Source organism: Oncorhynchus mykiss, chromosome 5, assembly GCF_057628025.1.
Source record: "Oncorhynchus mykiss isolate SJ-2025 chromosome 5, ASM5762802v1, whole genome shotgun sequence".
Taxonomy (NCBI): Eukaryota; Metazoa; Chordata; class Actinopteri; order Salmoniformes; family Salmonidae; genus Oncorhynchus; species Oncorhynchus mykiss.
The window spans coordinates 33679540-33699695 of record NC_143026.1 but is presented as its reverse complement, the minus strand read 5'-3'; the positions used below and the strand labels follow the sequence as shown (position 1 = coordinate 33699695).

Below are 20156 nucleotides of genomic sequence, written 5' to 3'. Positions count from 1 at the left end.
GTGATAGAGAGAATTAGAGAGTGACAGTCGAAAACAGCAGGTCCAAGAGAAGGTAGCACGTCCGGTGAACAGGTCAGGGTTCCCTAGCCACAGGCAAAACAGTTGAAACTGGAGCAGCAGCATGACCAGGTGGATTAGAGACAGCCAGGAGTCATCAGGCCAGGTATTCATGAGACATGATCCTAGGGCTCTGGTCCTCCGGGAGTGGAGGGAGAGAGGGAGAAAGAGAGAATTAGAGGGAGCATACTTAAATTCACACAGGATACCAGATAAGACAGGATAATTACACTAGATATAACAGACTGACCCTTGCCCCCCGGCACATAGACTATTGCAGCATAGATACTGGAGACCGAGACAGAGGTGGGTCGGGGGACAATGTGGCCCTGTTTGATGATACCACCGGACAGGGCCAACCAGGCAGGATATAACCCCACCCACGTTACCAAAGCACAGCCCCCACACCACTAGAGGGATATCAACAGACCCCAACATATTGCCCTGAGACAAGGCTGAGTATAGCCCACGAAGATCTCCTCCACCGCACGAGCCCGAGGGGAACTCTATCATCTTTTTGAAACCCACACCACATACAGTACATCATATAGAACAAATATGTGTCTCTGATTAGGAATCACATGAGCTCTTGTCATTGCATTTCTATTTGTTGCCAAAACTTGGCCCAGGTGGTGGTGTTGCTTCTGATAGAAACATACCCAGAACATGGTTGCCATATTCACAGAAGCATGTCTGTATTTTCTCACATTTCCCATTAAAGCAATAATAATTTGAGTTAAACCAAAAACAATACACTACAGAGTCCATCTCCAAGTTCTAATGTGGAAAAACTGAAAAATTGCAACATATTCACTAGGGACAAATCACAGAAATCACAATATGTTAAAGGGGCAATATGCGGTTGCTACATCCATTCTTGAACTTTTTAAGTAATTATGTAGACAGTATGTGGTGTGGATTTCAAGAAGATGATGGAGAGATGCTCAGCTATATAGAATCCATAAATACTGATAACTTAAGAGAGGTAGTGGAAATGTGGTCATAATTAATTCTCAATGCATAATCCTACAGATTTCCATCTTTCAATGAGAAACTAATTTTCATTAGATCAGATAAGTGTGTTGTAATTGTTGCCAAATAATGACATAAGCATATATTTCTAAGAATGTGACAGTAGGGTGATTCACATAGCAGGTCTCGAACTCAAGCCTCCAACACCAATGACGAAAGCCATAACCACTATTCCAATATCAGATATCTCCAGGGAGTTTATTGGGCCAGTATAGTTAGGCCTGTTCCAGAATAAATCCTAACCCCTCCACCTAGGCACTTGTGTAGATCTGAAACAACTTGATAGGTGTAAACAATATGGTGAAAGCACTCTGAAGTAAATATCAGCTCTGTTAAAAGTACACAATAAAATATTTATTGATCATGTGGATTCAGGACTATCATTAAAACAGCGTAATATGGCCCACCAACATTAGACAAATATATAGAAAGCCTTTAAATTGCTGAAATAAGTCAATAAAATCAATGATGAGAGAATAGTCCAATTAATGTATACTTTACACGGATATGGTGGTGTAGCAAGCATGAACATCAGATTACCTTGAACCAAGAGGTTGTGAGATCAAATCCCATGTTGAATAAATTACTGATTAGCTGAACATGCACAATTTAAGCAACAGACACATGTTCTTACAACTTTCCTATGAAATGCGTCTAGAACATTAATATCTTAAATTCTGAGAACATGGTAACCACGTTCTGGGTAAATTCTATTTGATATTAAGGAGATGGTCTCTTGGAAACATTCCTTTACCGGAACATTCCTATGAAAAAGTTAGTTAAGGACCTAATGACACTATTACGGGAAAAGGCTGTGGGAACGTTTGAAATTAGCTGGGAGGTAATCGGGCTTGTGTTTTTATTTTTGCCAAGCACAGACAGTCAGTTTTCCTGTCATCTTAACCCCGATATATACACTTCAACCCGAGAGCCTTTGATTATGTTTTTCATTGTGGTATGTCCCTACGCCACCGCCGTAGTGACGCGTTGTTTTATTTTTTACATGGAAAATGGCTGCTTGCAGCCCAGCTCGTGTTGCTGACGGGGTAGAGGAAGGACAACTTACCGAAGCCGAACCAGAGGATGATTCCTGGGCAGAACTCGGTCCAGTTGTGAAGAGGGATCCGGTAATAAAGCTCTTGAGTCCGGTCAGCGGTTTTGAGCCGCTCACGTGGTCTGAGGACCACCGACTCTCGGCCTCTACTGCAAGTGGCATTTCTTTGATGGAGGTCCTGTGCGATGTTCACGGCAACAGCCAAGACTTGGTGCTGCATCGGACCTCCATCCCCGTGCCGGACAAAGTATGTGAATTGAAGGTGAATATTGGACACATGTAGCTAGCAAACTTGCTTACTTTGGCGTTCATTCCACACCTCAAAGTTGTGAGGTTGTTGTTTTTACCTGGCTGATGCCTGCTGCCTATTTGTTTCTAACTGCTAGCAGCAGTTAACCATTTTATTCCAAAGTAAAACCTATTTAGGCTAGCAAATTAGGTTGATGAACTTACTTTGGGATTTAGATATTATCTGTAAGTCGTTTTAGTTTTCTCAGTATGGTATTCTAAATGCATTCAGATGCCTACTTTTAAAGGTATTTAAAAATATATATTTTTGTGTCCAGGTGGGTCCAGAGGAGGAGCTGTTGAGGGCCAAAGACAAGTTCTCCAGCGACCCTTCAGTGAGCCAGTCCTTGCTGGACAGAGTGTTCAACCCCACCTTAAGCGTCCATAAGGGCATCATGTACACCAGCTGGTCCCCCCTGGGCTGTGACGGTAATGGCCTCAGCCTTCTGGCCTCCCTCACCCTGGACCACAAGCTGACCGTCCACAGCAGCACCAAGCGTCTACAGTGGACAGTGGTGGCTGACCTGACCCAGCTGTATGGAGAGAGCCTGGAGAGTAGAGGCTACTCAGTGCAGGGTGGGGAGCCCACCAAGGCTAACCTCCTTGACCTGGCTGAGCTTCAGAGACGCTACCTCATGCAGACCCCTGTACGGATGGAGTGGTCCAGTGTGTGCACCACGCAGCACGTCCAGACCAACAACAAGTGGAAGGACGTGGGGACGGTGCTGCTGGCCGTGCTGATGGAGAACGGAGACCTGGTGGTGTGGCAGTTCTGCCTGCCCATGCTGGGGAAGGATTCAGTGGTGTCTTGTAACACCATCCAGTCTGGGGTGTCGTCTCCCAGTGTGCTGGCATGGTGGGAGTACGAGCACAGCGGGCGCAAGATGAGCGGACTGATCGTGGGCAGTGCGGTAGGGCCTGTCAAGATCCTGCCTGTCAACCTGAAGGCGGTGAAGGGCTACTTCACCCTGCGCCAGCCAGTGGTCCTCTGGCAGGAGTCAGACCAGATCCCTGTACACAACATCAAGTGTATCTCCCTGTTCCACCCCAAACAGAACTGTAACTGTAGCCTGGTGGTGGCGGCCAGGGGCTCCTACCTCTTCTGGTGCCTGCTGCTCATCTCCAAGGCGGGCCTCAACGTGCACAACTCACACGTCACTGGCCTGCACTCCACTCCCATCGTCTCCATGACAGCCAGCCGCCAGGGGGGCTCCATCTACACCTGTTCCCTGGACGGGACTGTCAAGAAGCTCACGCCCATCTTTACCGACATGGCCGTGGCCTTTAAGCAGGAGGAGATCGGGCTGCCAGAAGGCATGGCAGGGCGGAGGATGCATGGCATCGCGGTAAGCCCGAACGGGGCCTACCTGGCCCTGGTCAGTACTGCAGGGATGACCAATGGTCAGCACCTGGTCTCCAGGACGTACCAGGTCCAGTTTGTGACCCTGAAGACGCCAAACGACGCAGCGGCCGAGCTGCTGGAGTCCCAGGTCCAGAGCCTGTTCAAACAGACTGACCTGCTGGACCTGGTGCGCTGGAAGGTACTGAAGGAGAAATGCATTCCTGCTCTGCTGCAGGAGGAGCTGGACAAGAAGGTACACAACACAGGCTCCCCCTACCTGTGGAGGTTAAAACTCTTCCTGGTGCGCGTGCTCTACCAGTCCCTGCAGAAGGCCCCCGTGGAGGCACGCTGGCGCCCCACGCATGAAGACTCCAAGGTGTTTGTGGGGGATGAGGAGGGGGGTGGAGGAGGGGAAGAGGGGGTGTCGAAGCTACAGGACCCAGAATCCCAGGCGTTGGAGGAGAAGATGGGAGAGGTGATAGCGTGGATCGAGGCGGTGGAGGCCCACCTGACCAGGGAGCACATGAAGAGGGTTCTGGGGGAGGTGTACCTTCACACCTGGATCACAGAGAACACCAGTATCCCCACCAGGGGGGTCTGTGACTTCCTCACCAGTGACCCTACATACGAGGACAGGGCTGCCAAGGTTGGACTAGGCTCCCTACACATTTTCTATTATCCTATTCCATTGCCTGAGCAATAATCTAGTGTTTAAGCATTAGGCTCAACCCTGTTGTGCCTTATTCAGCACCTCTCACATCTTGCTGTCTGTACCCCAGGTCCTGATAGGTCACATCCAGAAGAAGATGAACAAGCAGACGTTCCCAGAGTACTGTAGTCTGTGTAAGGAGGTGCTACCGTTCACAGACCGCAAACAGGCTATCTGCTCCAATGGACACATGTGGCTCAGGTAAAGTGTCATCAACCTTATTTGCGTTATAACCACGAGTCACCCGATTCCAGTAATGTAAATACTGGAATTTTTGCTATGCTAGTCCAATGTTTATGCCACAGTTGCCTTCGTATGTCAGTTGGCTTTCATGTTGCAGACATCATTTTCATAAAATATCATCAATGATATTCTTTTCTATGAAGAATTTCATACAAAATGTTTGCCTGATGATATTCTGAACTTCTCAATACCTTTTTCTGATGCATTTCAGTCACTTCAAACCATACCTCCTTCAGAATGAAATACTTTGACTGATTTGTAGTAGACTGTCAAAGCCCCAATTAAAAAAGTTACCGTTGTCCTGATTACATAACTTTATTTTTTTATATATTTTTTTATACATTGTGGGGTTGTGAAAAAGTTTTGATATGAAAATGGGGTTGTGGGCCAAAAAAGTTTGGGAACTCCTGTCCTAGGGATGTCTTGAATAATGATGTCTACTGGGAATTAACTTTCACATATTCCGTTCTTTCCAGTCATTGCAAATGAAGGGAAGAATATGAGTAAAGGAAGCCACTTTAGACTATTGATACCCCTCCCACTCAGTGTCAGTGCCTGTCTGAAGCGTGCCCGTCTCTTTCAGGTGTGTGTTATCCTACCAGGCGTGCCAGACACTCACGTACAGACGCTGCCTACTGCAGGATAGCATTGCCAGACTGCCAGTGCCTGAGGGTAAGCAGCTAGCGCCACGTTCCACCTCTCTACCTCCTCTGTCTCACTCCACCCTCTTCTCTCTCTCCCAGGGCTGTTATTCACTTTCAGCTCTCTCTCATCCTGCACCCTGATCAGCATATATCCTTATATAGCATTGACAATATATAAGAAAGTACTTTTTTTTTTCTGAAACTTTTTTCTTTAATTGTCACAGACTGCCTGCATAAACGATTTCCAATAAGCTTAACATTACTGAGTGTTCAAGCTGTTGTCTATTTACTGCTCAAATAGTGGAGCAGATGATTGTGATTGAACAAATGAATCTGATGTTTATTTATTTTCCTCCTACCCTCTTCACTGCAGACCCAGACTGGATCAAGAGGATACTGCAGGGTCCTTGTACATTCTGCGACTCTCCTCTCCTCTAGGACTATAGGACATGCTAGTGGAGAGCCGGGGTTACATTGCCTGCAGCATTTGTGTGCCTGCTCGGACTAGATGGACAATTTTCACAACATACACCACTATTTCTTATTTTTACCTGTTACTTATTGCCAAGCATAATAGATATATTTCAAATGAATTATAGCACATAACCGTATCATTTTCTAAATAAAGATTTTGAATATACATTTAAAACCCCACTGATATAACTATGGTTTAATAAGAGGAAGTGGAGTGTGTGGAGATGGATATAACCTTTTCTCTCAGAGTTCACAGCCCCATAAGTATTATTTTCCTCATCTTGACTGCATTTCCAAACACGTTTGTATGTTATTCTGTTAGTTAAAAACAGAGGGGGGACTTGGAGTGTCAGCCCTATTTTGGTCTATTTTTTGCCAAATACATATCCTATCTGACTGAGAGAAAACAATCTAAATGTACCGGTATCTGTTATTTTAATTGGCAGTGTAAAACAATTTCCATGCTGCATGTAGGAGAAAAAAGACTGTCATTCTCTTAGATGAGGACTTCCGCTACTGTAGACGGAGAGAGGGGGGGAGCGCGAGGCAGTGAGCGAGGGATAGAAAGTGTGTTTAAAACTGACGCATGTCTCCCCTGGGGGCTGATTGTAATGAGATTCTACAGTAATGAGGGACATAGTCGGGCGGCAGGCAGATGTGAAACTAATTCTAATCAAGGGGGGGTTAGAGTTGATATTGTTAAATACAATAAACCCTTTTTTATTTTGGGGAGAACAATGTTCCATGGGGAAGGATGTGCACTCATGATGTGCTCCCGCCTTGCACCTTCCCCCTGTCTCAGAGACATAGATGTCAGTGGCCAGTGATCAAAGATGGAGTTGGACCTGGGAGACTGGGCTAGTAGCAGTACTGCTCTCTATCATGTCCTCTCTCATCCCTTACATCCCCAGCATATCCCTGTGCACAGCCCCGGCCAGGCAGAGGGGTGAGGCTGCTCTGGAGCTAGCCCTGCGTCAGGAAGTGGCCCTGGCTCTCGCTTCTCAACACTTAATGAGAGGGCCAGAGTTTTACCCAGAATCCTCAGCCCATTGTCAACACTTTTTCTAGACAGACAGATCTGTTCAGAATTTAAATTAATTTGTGGAAATAATGATAATTTGCCTGTTTTCTGCAAAGTGGCTCATTATGTCTGATCTAAGGTTGTCTGTGGTCGATATAGCGGTAGTATGTGTGACGTATTTTGGCGATCAACACTGACAATATGTCTTCAGGTTTTTAATTATTCATTAGAAGCTAGCACTTTGCTAATTATTACCATTCAATATTATTAGACAATGTGCAAGCTCTGCAGCATTATACAGAGCATACAGGTTTTTTGATCATGTGATTGGCTCCCAGTAAGCGTGTTTGTCAAGTGGAAGTGGGCCTTCAGGTGAGAATGTTCTTGTCATTGATAGGTGGAGACCAGTGCTGTTAGAGGTTAGCGGTGTTTGGTTGAACCTCCTCCTGCTTTAATAGAATAATCTGTCAAAGAGCATTTCCACCAGTAATTACCGTCTCCCCTCCCTTTCTTCCTCTGTCTTAGCTCTCACAAGACTTCAAAGAGGGATTCTTCTCTATGCATACAATATTTATAGCCTTCATGTCAATGGCTGGATCGCATGAAACATTCATAGCACCTTTTCACACTTTTATTTAATATGCTATTCCTTTTGTTTATCTAGTTTGAATATGATACAATATACTGTATCTACTCTTATGTGTACAGACGCATTTTGTAGTACCCAAATATCTCTATCTCCACCCATTTGCACGGCAGTTGCTTCATTTCACTGGAATGTCCTTATGGGATCAAATCCATGTTTCCGTTTGTATTTTTTACGTTTCATGTTGATTTCTCACTTTTGTATTTTGCTTTGTTTTCAGTCTTTTCGATAACTTCAGTCAGCTATTTTTACATTGGCGTCATAGTTTGGAATGGAAGGCCAACGTTGGACAAATGGTTTCCATTAGAATGCCTCACCTGGACTGCCCAGTTTTCTGTCCTTAAGTCCTATTTGACAGTTGCATGTCAACTAACAGAGTGGACTGTCAACCCAGAGACACTGATCCCTATAGTACCTAAAGATGACAGCACTCACTCCTCTCTCATCTAGCTCTGTGAAACCTTGTGTCCTTGTCACATTGCCGTTTCACAAGTTCAGTGTCTCCTTTATTGGGTCGTCTGGACTTTTCTGTGACCCTAAATATTTGTAACCAAGAGTTATATTTTCCTTCTGTTGTGTAAATAAACATTTTTGTCTTTGTACATTTTTTTTGTGATTTTTTTTTTTCTCCCACTGAATTAAAGATTCTAATATGTAGTCATAAAAATTGAATCCTCCGTAGTAATTGTATTACCCTAAACAATGATGTTTGTTTATGCAGGAAACAGACAGTCCCCTAACTCTGAGATAAACATGACTGTCTGCAATGTTTGGACCCCAAAAATAAACACAACATTTTGGAGAACGAACGCTTTTCTGAAGTCACTTCCCTCCGCCGTTCTGCTCACACACTCCAACCCCTGAGAGAATACTTTTCTCTCCTCAGGTTTTAAACTATTCCAAACTAAGGCACATCTTCTAACTTGTCCCTGCTAATGAAGTGAGTCTGTGGGGTTTGTTTCTTGGCAGGCTGTTAACAAGGTCCTTTAACGGGTAGACTCCCCTCTCTCCTCTTCCTGTCCCTAGAGGGGTTGGGGCAGTGACCCGAGACCAGTGGTGGGGATATGTGGAGAGAAGGGGGACGTCCGTCATTAGAGACGCTGCTTGTTCTTGTTGCTAAGCATGGGGCCACTGAAGTGGAACTAATACTGAGCAGTAGCAGCAGAAAGGGCATGAGCAGGGAGGTTTGTGTTTTGCTGCTACATTAATTAAGCTCATTCTCAACACGGGACCTGCCACTCTCAGCCAGAGTTAAATAAGTCTAAGGGGGTGTTATGTGTGTGGTTTCATGTTGGCTCCACTTAGCGACCAGAATGTCCATCTAACTAATAGGATTTGTATGATATGGAGTTGATGTGAATGGAGAGTTGTACTGCCCCGTCATTGGTAAGTGAGTCATTTACTGGATCAGTCTGGATGAATCCGATGTCAGTTGAAAAGAGAAGCCTAACTTATACCTGGCTTTCTTCAGCTTGTTTCTTCTTTGTGTGAGACACTGTACATGTGTTGTAGTTGTAAATCTCGACAGTCGCTTTTTTAGGATGTCTCTCTCCATCACTTATGACACCGTGAGGTGACAGCTCTCGATAATAGTGACAGCGTTGAGTTACAGCTGAGAAAGATTGCCTTCAAGTGTCTGACTCTGGATCTAGACTCGTACCTAGGACGCTTTCCTCTCCTTTTGAAGGCTGAAGGGCTTTTTGGTGCCTTTTATATTCCCACATTTCAGCCAAAAGACAAATGGAAATGACTTGTTTAAATGTTTGCTTTAATATCAGTCTTTCAGAGATCAGAACATGTCATATGCATACACCTCATAGCCCACGTATCACACAATGTGTAACAGTCCCTTAAACAGTTTAATAGAATCATAACGGTTGCTTTTCATTGCTTTATCTGACAAGGGAAACTTAAAGGCACCTTTCTTCTTTGACTAAACTGAATTGCATAGCAAGTGCCGGAAGTAAATACAAAGAGGCTGCTGTCTACTGTATTGTGTCTCTCACGTAGGCCTATATCACAGGTTGAAGAGTTGAACTCTTCGACATAGGAATGCTACTGTATGATCTTTGGAAAGATAATCAACGAAGAAGATAAAGTGAGATGCGTGAAGAAGGCATTGGCTTACTGTTGTTCTGACTAAAAAGTCAAATAGTTTACTGGCAGTGCACATAATCATGAGTGTTTGTGTTTGTTTAAGTGTCTGTTTGGCTGAGAGTGTATGAGAGTATTTCAGGGTTTGGTTATGCAGAAATTATAATTAGTATTTTATTAACTTTTTTTGTAAGAAATACCAGTAATAACTACTGTGCAATACCATTAGAATTAATATTTATGTTTCTTGTTATGAAATATTCATTAAGTTGGTATAAAAAAAAAGAACAAGGAGCAAGAGTGGGGAGTGAGGTGTGAGGTGTGTAGTGTGTGGGTAGTGTGTGTGGTGTGTAGTGTGTAGTGTGAGGTGTGGTGTGTGTAGTGTGTGGTGCGTGGTGTGTGGTGTATGTGTGTGCAGTGTGTGGTGTGGTGTGGTGTGTGTGTAGTGTGAGGTGTGTAGTGTGGTGTGTAGTGTGAGGTGCATAGTGTGAGGTGTGTAGTGTGAGGTGCGTAGTGTGAGGTGTGTAGTCATTTCCCCTTCGTTCCATCTACCCAAATTAAGAAATTAATGAGGGATAGGTTCTTTACCAACTGCCCCCGCAATGTTTACCACTGATGAAATTATAATGTAGGCCTGCTGTATTATTTATAAGCCAATTAGGGGAAGTGTTACTTGATTTGATGGGGAGCCGACACACAGAGTACATTTAACTAATAGAGAGAAAGAGAGTAGAGGAAAGGAAGGAGGGAAAGAGAGAGAGAGGACAGCTGAGGCTGATGATTCCGTACGATGCTCTAGGATTACGTGGCTAATTGCCCTGCTTTATCTGTCTGTCACGGATAGCCATGCATATTTCAACATTTCCAAACACTTTGATTGTTTGCACTCGTGTTGGGGCTGTAACAAGTAGAGCAGAGGCCAGAGTGGAGTGTAGTTAAAAACTGGCAGCAGGGGAGCTCGGAAGGAGCACGGGGCAAGCGAAGGGGGAGTGTGTGGGGGGGGGGGGGGCTATACAAAACTCATTGTGACAAGTGCAGGGGAAGTTTTGACAGGGAGGAAAGGGCACAAATATATGAAACGCATACATCCATCAATCAATCAAATGTATTTATAAAGCCCTTTTTACATCAGCAGATGTCACAAAGTGCTTATACAGAAACCCAGCCTAAAACCCCAAACAGCAAATTCTGTTTAAAGGGATAGTTCACCTAAATTCTTACTCTGTGAGCAGTCCATGGACAAGGTATGACAGCAATCCATGCTTTGGTTTAGTTTCCCTGGCACTGTTTCCATATGCTGTCATTTTAGCATATGTGGCACAAATCCTATTCAAGTCCTGGTACCAATATTAGTATTTTTCGTGCGTGATGTTGAGCCATGTTGAACCAAAGGGCCTCAAAACTGTAGACAGGGATAAATAATGTATTTTATCTAAATGTGTCCTTATATTTTCCCTTGTTGGCTTCCATATGGACATCTATAAGTTTAGTATGTTTTAAATGTGTGCCACCCCCTGCTGTAACATTCTAATTCTGCTGGAGCCCCAAAGGATAGCTCAGAGGAAGGAGCATCTCTCTCTCTGACTGATCAGCTATTTGAAAGTCGATCAGACACTTATGCAAAGGAGGGGAAACTGGAGCAAAGGCATGGTTAATTATCTGATGAGGGAAGTTTATCTGAACGGTTTCTTTTCCTCTCCTCTTTTATCCTGCAGGATCACATGGCACCTCTTTACATAACAAAAGAGCTACCTGGCTGACCTGCTTCAGTTAAGCTACATCCTGATCCGCGCGCATGCACAAGCACACACACACACTCATCTTGTGTCATCCCAGGCACGCCTGGTCTGAGAGAGGCTGTCATAATTAAATAGGAAATCTAACTACTGTACTCTAAATTATAACTCTCTGATGACAGTATCTGAATTGAATATCGAAGCTGCTTTGGATGGAAACAGTGTCCACAAGCACAGCTCATGCACATGTAAACTAAGACCTGGCTGTTGGGTCTTACCCAAATATTGATACAGCAGTCTAATTAATTCACAATTAAAAGTATTAGCGGAGGCTTTGTGTGCTGGCAGAGGCCGGGTTTCCTCCTTTAGGGAATGAGGGGTAAGAGGATCCACCCTATGTGCCAGGCCTTGTCCTCCAATCTCTCCTATAGGACTGTGGTTTCTCCATTAGAACACCTAGGGTGCCTTCAAAATGGCTTCCTACTCCCTATATAGTGTCCTACTTTTGACCAGAACCCTATGTTCACTATAATGCACTATATAGGGTGTCATTTCAGACCTAGACAAGGGCCCTACACACGTGCACACAAGTCACCATGTTGACTTATTCATCCCTCCTAAAGCCCATGTAACGGGATAGCCGTTAATTAATGTAGCTGTCGGGTAAATGGTTGCCGCCGGTCAGATCAACATCCCGTTCCATCAGTAACATTATCAAAGCCTTGTGTTCATGCCAGGCCTTGGGCTCAATTAAGATAATGTTATGCAAACGAGGTCTCCCTCCATTAGCCTCATCACTGAAGGGCCCTTAACGGCATCATTGGGGCACTCCAAAGGACAATTACTATTGCACCGCCTGCACCTATGAGATCTCCCATCATCTCTAAATATGGCGTCACAGTCTTGAGTCGTAACTGGAGGGTGAGGAGTCATGGCAGGGAATCGACCCAGGTGGGTGTCTGCCACCCCCCAACCAGCTGGGGAGCAGGGACTGTGTTGCTAGGTGGAGGTAGGAGAAATAGTCCACCTATAGTCAGGGGAGTAGGGATTGAAAGTGAAAAGGGTTTCATTATGGCTAACCTAAAGAGATTGTTCCTCTTTCTAACAATCAACAATTTAATATTTTGTGAGCTTACATCCACAGAGAGGATAGTAGGTAAATCCTTTGAATTAAAATGACTGTCTGGACCATAGACATTAAAGTCTGGACTAATGGAATATTAGAATTACACAATCAGATTTTAAAAATAGGCTCTAAGATGCTGATTCAACTTGCTCTTCCAAAAGAGCAATAACCACCATCTCTACAACACTAAAGGCATTAATTAGCATGCTCCAGTTTGGCTGGCGGATAGCCGAACAAGTGTGCTCGCACACTCACAAGACATTCAAATCAAATCAAATTGTATTTCTCATATGCCCCCGAATACAACAGGAGTAGACCTTACAGTGAAATGCTTACTTACAAGCCCTTAACCAACAACGCAGTTTTAAGAAAATACCCCCCAAAAAGAAAGAGATAAAAATAACTAGTAATCAAAGAGCAGCAACAAAATAACAATAGTGAGACTATATACAGGGGTAACGGTACAGAGTCAATGTGCGGGGGCACCAGTTAGTTGAGGTGATTTGAGGTAATATGTACATGTAGGTAGAGTTATTAAAGTGACTATGCATCGATAATAACAGAGAGTAGCAGCAGCATAAAAGAGGAGGCAATGCAAATAGTCTGGGTAGCCATTTGATTAAATGTTCAGGAGTCTTATGGCTTGGGGGTAGAAGCTGTTTAGAAGCCTCTTGGACCTAGACTTGGCGCTCAGGGACCGCTTGCCGTGTGGTAGCAGAGAGAACAGTCTATGACTAGGGTGTCTGGAGTCTCAGACAATTTTTAGGGCCTTTCTCTGACACCGCCTGGTATAGAGGTCCTGGATGGCAGGAAGGTTGGCCCCGGTGATGTACTGGGCCGTATGCACTACCCTCTGTAGTGCCTTGCAGTCGGAGGCTGAGCAGTTCCCATAACAGGCAGTGATGCAACCCATCAGGAAGCTCTTGATGGTGCAGCTGTAGAACCTTTTGAGGATCTAAGGACCCATGCCAAATCTTTTCAGTCTCCTGAAGGGGAATAGGTTTTGTCGTGCCCTCTTCACGACTGTCTTGGTGTGCTTGGACCATGTTAGTTTGTTGGTGATGTGGACGCCAAAGGAACTTGAAGCTCTCAACCTGCTCCACTACAGCCCCGTCGATGAGAATGGGGGCCTGCTCGGTCCTCTTTTTCCTGTAGTTCACAATCATCTCCTTTGTCTTGATCACGTTGAAGGAGAGGTTTTTGTCCTTGCACCACACGATCAGGTCTCTGACCTCCCTATTGGCTGTCTCATCATCGTCGGTGATCAGGCCTACCACTTTTGCGTCATCTGCAAACTTAATGATGGTGTTGGAGTTGTGCCTGGCTATGCAGTCATGAGTGAACAGTGAGTACAAGAGGGAACTGACCACACACCCCTGAGGGGCCCCTGTGTTGAGGATCATCATGGCTGATGTCTTGTTACCTACCCTTACCACCTGGGGGTGGCCCGTCAGGAATTCCAGGATCCAGTTGCAGAGGGAGGTGTTTAGTCCCAGGGTCCTGAGCTTATTGATGAGCTTTGAGGGCACTATGGTGTTGAACGCTGAGCTGTAGTCAATGAATAGCATTCTCACATAGGTGTTCCTTTTGTCCAGGTACGAAAGGGCAGTGTGGAGTGAAATAGAGATTGCATCATATGACCAGCCTTTCAAAGCATTTCATGGCTGCAGACATGAGTGCTACAGGTCGGTAGTCATTTAGGCAGGTTACCTTAGTGTTCTTGGGCACAAGGACTATGGTGGTCTGCTTGAAACATGTTAGCATTACAAACTCAGACAGGGAGAGGTTGAAAATGTCAGTGAAGACACTTGCCATTTGGTCAGCGCGTGCTATGAGTACACTACCTGGTAATCTGTCTGGCCCTGCGGCCTTGTGAATGTTGACCTGTTTAAAAGTTTTACTCACATCGACTACGGAGAGCGTGATAACAAAGTCGTCCAGAACAGCTGATGCTCTCCTGCATGTTTCAGTGTTACTTGCCTCGAAGCGAGCAAAGTTATTTAGCTCGTCTGGTAGGCTTGTGTCACTGGGAAGCTCTCAGCTGTGCTTCCCTTTGTTGTCTGTAATAGTTTGCAAGCCTGCCACATCCGACGAGCGTCGAAGCAGGTGTAGTATGATTCAATCTTAGTCCTGTTTCTTATAAGCTTCTAGGTTAGAGTCTCGTCTCAGTGCGAACGTTGCCTGTAATCCATGGCTTCTGGTTGGGGTATGTACGTACAGTCACTGTGGGGACGACATCATCAATGCACTGATGTGGTGTAGTCCTCAATGCCATCGGAAGAATCCCAGAACATATTCCAGTCTGTGCTAGCAAAACAGTCCTGTTGTAAAGGTGGTCTAGAGTTTTTTTTTTCCTCCGGCTGCACATTTAACATGCTGATAGAAATTAGGTGAAACTGATTTAAGTTTCCCTGCATTAAAGTCCCTGGCCACTAAGAGTGCCAGCCACCTTCTCGCTTGAAAGCAGAGAAAAAATAAGCAATAGTACTGTTTGTCCATTTTGAGATGCCGTAACAAGTATACATTTCCTCAAAATAGTCAGAGTTAATCTAAGATAACTCAAGAAATCTGTCATTAATCATAATTGTGCCATTTTTCGTCTATCTAAGATGTTTGGTGCCGTATTTCTCAATGAAATAAAGTGCATGAAAAGGAGTCGTCTCTCATTGAATGACAACAAAAACTACTGATGAATCACTACTGTTTACCAATCAACGACGAAGGGGCGTAGACTTCGGCGAAGGACTTCGGGTTGCCTAAAAAAAAAATTGTGTGCCCAAACAACTGAAAAAAACCTTACCCAAAACAAGAAAAACGTCACAAAATGTCGCCACAATATAAGTACAAACTTTTCCAAACTTTTTCGGCTGGGAAGCATGCGGACTCCTTAAGACATCCATTCAGTTCTCACCTCCACCTCCACATCTTACACTTACTTCACATCCACCTAGCTAGCAGAGGCTAAGCTGACCAGGCGTCTATCTTGATCCTGGTTTAATGATTCCTCTGATACACATTGAGGCACATCATTCCACAACATAGCACAGCTTTGCAGCTGAAGGTCCACAAACCTCCCTCCTACCTCTCAGAGAAAAGACTGTGTGTTAGCGTGGCTCCTTGGGAATTTTAAGAGTCAAGCCCCTCTAAATCTCCCTGTTTCTACTTTTAAAAATCAATACCATAAATATCCTGTGTGTCCCTCTCGCCTCTACCATCAGACCAGCACATCCCTCACATCCAGGTCACTGGAGCGGTGAATTTCACCCTCACCTCGGGCTATGTTTAAAATAATCCCTGTTTTTGGGCTTTAAATGGCCAAGGATCTCAGGTGTAGCTTTTGAAACAGGGAGGGGAGAGGGAGAGTCATGTTTAACATATGCTAATGGTGAGTGCCAATGGCTAAGTCCTGGCATCGACCCGCGTAGTGTGTGATTAGGGTAGTGAAGCTGAGCCTATCCTAGAAACAGATCGAACAGCCAAAACTCTCAATATGGATGCGCCTGTGCTCACAGCAGCTCACTGCCAGCCACATCCAGCTGCTTCTATTGATTTCTGTCCTCAATTATATAATGGAAGCTCTGTTCAGGATTTGAGCTAAAATCACATAGTTTGGAGAGCCAACGTCTCCCATAAATCAAGCGTTTTCCCTCATATCAAATTGGATTTTTATCGACAGTGTTTGACAGCCTCTACGGAGACCTGTGTGTGTGTTAGTGTGTGTTAGTGTGTGTGTGTGTGTGTGTGTGTGTGTGTGTGTGTGTGTGTGTGTGTGTGTGTGTGTGTGTGTGTGTGTGTGTGTGTGTGTGTGTGTGTGTGTGTGTGTGTGTGTGTGCGTGCGTGCGTGCGTGCGTGCGTGCGTGCGTGCGTGCGTGTGTGCGTGCGCGCGTGTCTTTCTGTCAAAATTATATGTTATCTTTAGTTGAGTTCTAGGAACAGAAAGAGGAATTGACTTGAAACTTGATCATGCAGTTCAGCAGGCCACATCTTAGGCCTTTACAACAAATATGTTTTTCAAACCCTTGCATTAGTTCTCCTACACACAGCTCTCATTTATAATTGGAGAAAATACATGTTTTGGCTGTTTGTTAGGGCTTTTGATACCTACTAATACAACTTTATTCTATTGTTATTAAAGTCCTCTGAATGAGGATAGTCTCTGTCTTTAGTTAGATGAACAAATCAAATACATTTCATGTACACCTGTGTTATATTTCCATTTCAGGGGTTTTGGTATTCCCTGTGATAGTCAGACAAACTAATTGCCGCAAACTGTCAAATTATATTGGCATACCCATCCACGTTCATTTAAGGCGACTCGGGACAAAATGTTAAGAGGATGAAATAATGAAAAGTTAAAGCACTTGCCCTTGTGCCTCCTGGGAATTTAAACTGAGAGTAACTGATACACAGACAACCCAGTAAACTGACAGGTATAAGCTCTGTACCGTTCCAGCGTGTCCTGCTCATTGACAGCCACGACCCCATTTCAACTCACTGTCCTTTCTGCAAATGAGAGCACCATCATTATCACATAGTGCCATCAGACACCTGAGGAAGACAGGTGGGGTGGGGGGGGGGTGGTAATCGGAGTCGGAGATGCTAATCTAGCTACGCCAGGGTTTTGGGAGGATAATTGTAGCCCTGCCGCAGCTCAGGTGATGATGCAAAAGATCCACACGAGTTAAGACCCCCCCAAGATGCTCTGTTTTACTGCTCTTCGTCCTCTTCCTCCATTCCCTCTCGCCACCCCCCCCCCCCCCCTATCTCTCTCCACCTCTTCTGTATGAATATTCTCTGGCACGCCTAACAAACCCATGGTAAGAGGCGGTGGCTAGGCGGTGGGGAAGGGTCGCGGGCGTAGCTTTAGCTGGAGTAATGAGGCCTAATCCCCTGCTGACTAGGGCCTGTTTAAACAGCTACTGCCTGAGCCACCCAGTAATGGAGTAATTAACCCCAGCGCCCTCTCCTGCCCAGCAGCTCTACACCTCCACCAAGTCTTCTCAGCACCAGCAGCCTCAGCAGCACTACATCTCAACTACCCCTACTCTACACAGCTTCAGCAGCCCCTGTTCCAGTCTCAACCACAGAGAATGATAGAGTAAAGGAAAACGATGTGATGGGATGAGAGAGGATCAATGTTGAGGAGAGAGAGATATGGTAGAGAATAACCAACGAGAAGGACATCAATACTATATCCCTCACTAACAGGTTCATATATCCTCCAGGTATACAGTGTGAGAGGTAGGACTATACAGTTAGTGTTGAAGTATTAGCATGGTAATGATGGTTAATGGTTCAGGGCTCCCTATTAACACTGTCATGATGATAAGTACGTACATGTTGTCAATGTCTATTACAGGCCAGAACAGGCTCAGACAGCTATCCAGGTACAAAGCACATCTCCACTGATCTGTTTTCCATAAAATCTGACACAACATTTTCCTTGTATTTGCTTTTAGTGGGCTCACAAAAACAATGAGGCACAATCCAACAGCGTACACAACACACAATATCCCAGTGTGCCAATAGAAAAAGCCTTGTATGTGTCTGCTGCTATCTCCAGCTGGCTTATGCAGAGAGAGGCACGGGGGCGTTTGAAGAAAGCAGCCACCACACATTATGCTAGATGAAATGCTATCGTGCGTGGTCGCTGAATGGTTTGTGTCATTAAGAGAACACGTCAAATAGAGAACTGAACACACTCATAAACCTGCCTGGCGTTGCTTCTCTGAGGGAAGGCAAGATTAAGGGAATGTTCAGAGGCTCTTCTCTGTCAAGACTTGAAAGATCCCAGCGACACTCCTTGTATCTGCCGGCACGGCGACCAAATCGTGCACACTCTGCCGCCTCTGTGGCTGTCAAAGTTGTTCTGACATCCCCTTTATCAGGTATACAAGCTTTAATCCAGACACAGATAAATAAATCAACACATACAGGGGCTGCTGCTCTCATTAGCACCTCCTGGTGGCGGGGCACGAGAACAACAAGGAATGGGGCTTTTTGGTGCCAGAACATCATTAGTATTGCTGGAGGTGACAACAAAGAAAGGGCCAATTACATTGTACATAATTGGTGATGAATGCATAATAATCAACGGCAGTAGACTCAGACAGGCAGAGTACTGGATTAACGAGCAAATGAGTAAAGCAATATTTTTTTGCCGATCAAGTCCAATGAGTCCACACGCCTGAAGAAAATAACCTGGAAGAGAAAGACAGCATCTGTGGCATCAGACAGGATCTCAGCAAATTGGGCTCATCTCCACCCGCGTGGCTTGTGGCATGAAAGAAAACGGAATTGAATTTCAAAGTGTATCTATCAGCTTGTACAAACAGAGGAATGTGTTGCGTTCCCCATTTTTCGGCAGTGGAGAATCTAGAGATCCATTTTGACGCCGGGCGCAACATCTGGAGGAGACAGACGAGAGAAAATAGAACAGAGAGGGATAAATTAGAGCTGACAAGCCGACATGCAGGCAGACACGCAGCACATCAGAGCCCAGAGCTGGATGGACGTATCAGGCCTGTTTGGATACCACAATCCTAACTCTGAAAACACACACTAGAGAGGGTTGTCTGTTTGTCTGCAGAAGCAATCTGAGAAATTGACAATGAAACACCAAAGAAGGAGAGAACAGGGAGGAAGAACAACATGTGCCCCGATATGAGTATCATAACTTAGTCAGAAGTGACTTTGCAGAAGGGGAGAAAACCCCAGGAAAGACACTGTTTTTGTGTATCTGTCTGGATGTATTTCAGTAGATTCTTTTTATTTAGTTTTAACAGTGAAAGTGAAGCAGACAGAGATCAGCAGCAACCAAAATGATGTCTGGGCTGAAAAGTGAGATCTGTTGTTTCATTGTTCTGTTTGTTTATTTGTTTGTTTGTTTTGAAGACGGGTCTAGCAGTGGAAGCACATCCCTTTCAGAATACAAAAGATGCCTCAGAGGCAATGTAAGTGCATTTTTATGCTGATGGCTGCATGACACGAATGGGGGTGAAACTGCTACTCTGCTCGGTGAGAGTAGACAGAGCAGGTACAGTGAGGAGAATATCCGAAAAGGATGGAGATAATACATCTAATAGAAAAATATGAGAAGATGAGAGGACAAAAAAAATCATTTATTTCCTATAAGAGTAGTGGTGGATTACCCAGGGGGCCCTGTAAGTTGTGAAAAATTAAAGGAGACGGATTCAAACTGCCCAATTTCCACATCAAACAAGCCATGGCTCCATGCTCCTGGAGAGGCTGCTTCACACACTGCCTAGCCTCAGAAAGGTGCCCCACCCAGCCCCCCTCCCTAGTCCTTCCAACACCACCACGGTTTTATACCCCGCTACCGGTTGATATTCTCCATTTCCTCAGTAACCCCGCTCCCTCTCCAATTCCCCTAAGCACTGGACTGGTTACACTAGCCACTGTCTTTCCCCTGTCTAATTATACCCTTGTGAGTCTATTAATCAACTTGTGAATTATTTAAGAAGGAGTGCTCTTCTGCCTGTAACTTGCTTTGACACTGTGAGGGAGAGAGGAGAGAGAGGAGAAAGGGGGATAAGGTGGGGGAATGAGAGAGTTAGAGAAAGATGGGGGAGGAAGGACGGGTGGGTCGGTGGGTGGAAAGAAAGAAAGAAAGTAAGAAAGAAAGAAAGAAAGAAAGAGAGGGAGGGAGGGAGGGAGGGAGGGAGGGAGG

The 20156-nt window shown here is 45.0% G+C and overlaps 1 protein-coding gene across 2 annotated transcripts; it reads left to right on the top strand.

Moving 5' to 3' along the window:
* Positions 1 to 2053: 2053 nt before the first annotated feature.
* Positions 2054 to 8315, top strand: LOC110523641 (general transcription factor 3C polypeptide 4). 2 transcript variants are annotated; one of them, XM_021602524.3, is made up of 5 exons: positions 2054 to 2390; positions 2710 to 4419; positions 4553 to 4683; positions 5309 to 5397; positions 5743 to 8315. In XM_021602524.3, the coding sequence occupies exons 1-5, from the start codon at positions 2100 to 2102 to the stop codon at positions 5805 to 5807; spliced, it is 2286 nt and encodes a 761-aa protein (XP_021458199.2). In that variant the 5' UTR covers positions 2054 to 2099; the 3' UTR covers positions 5808 to 8315. The 2 variants fall into 2 exon arrangements, with proteins under 2 accessions (XP_021458199.2, XP_021458197.2); XM_021602522.3 differs by having other exon boundaries at positions 2054 to 2405.
* Positions 8316 to 20156: the final 11841 nt, after the last annotated feature.

Excerpts from the sequence above, each read along its gene's own strand:
- LOC110523641 (XM_021602522.3), top strand. The coding sequence starts at position 2,100 with ATGGCTGCTTGCAGCCCAGCTCGTGTTGCTGACGGGGTAGAGGAAGGA. Across the intron at positions 2,406-2,709 it reads ACAAAGTATGTGAATTGAAG|GTGGGTCCAGAGGAGGAGCT; the intron begins GTGAATATTGGA and ends TTTTGTGTCCAG. Across the intron at positions 5,398-5,742 it reads CAGACTGCCAGTGCCTGAGG|ACCCAGACTGGATCAAGAGG; the intron begins GTAAGCAGCTAG and ends TCTTCACTGCAG.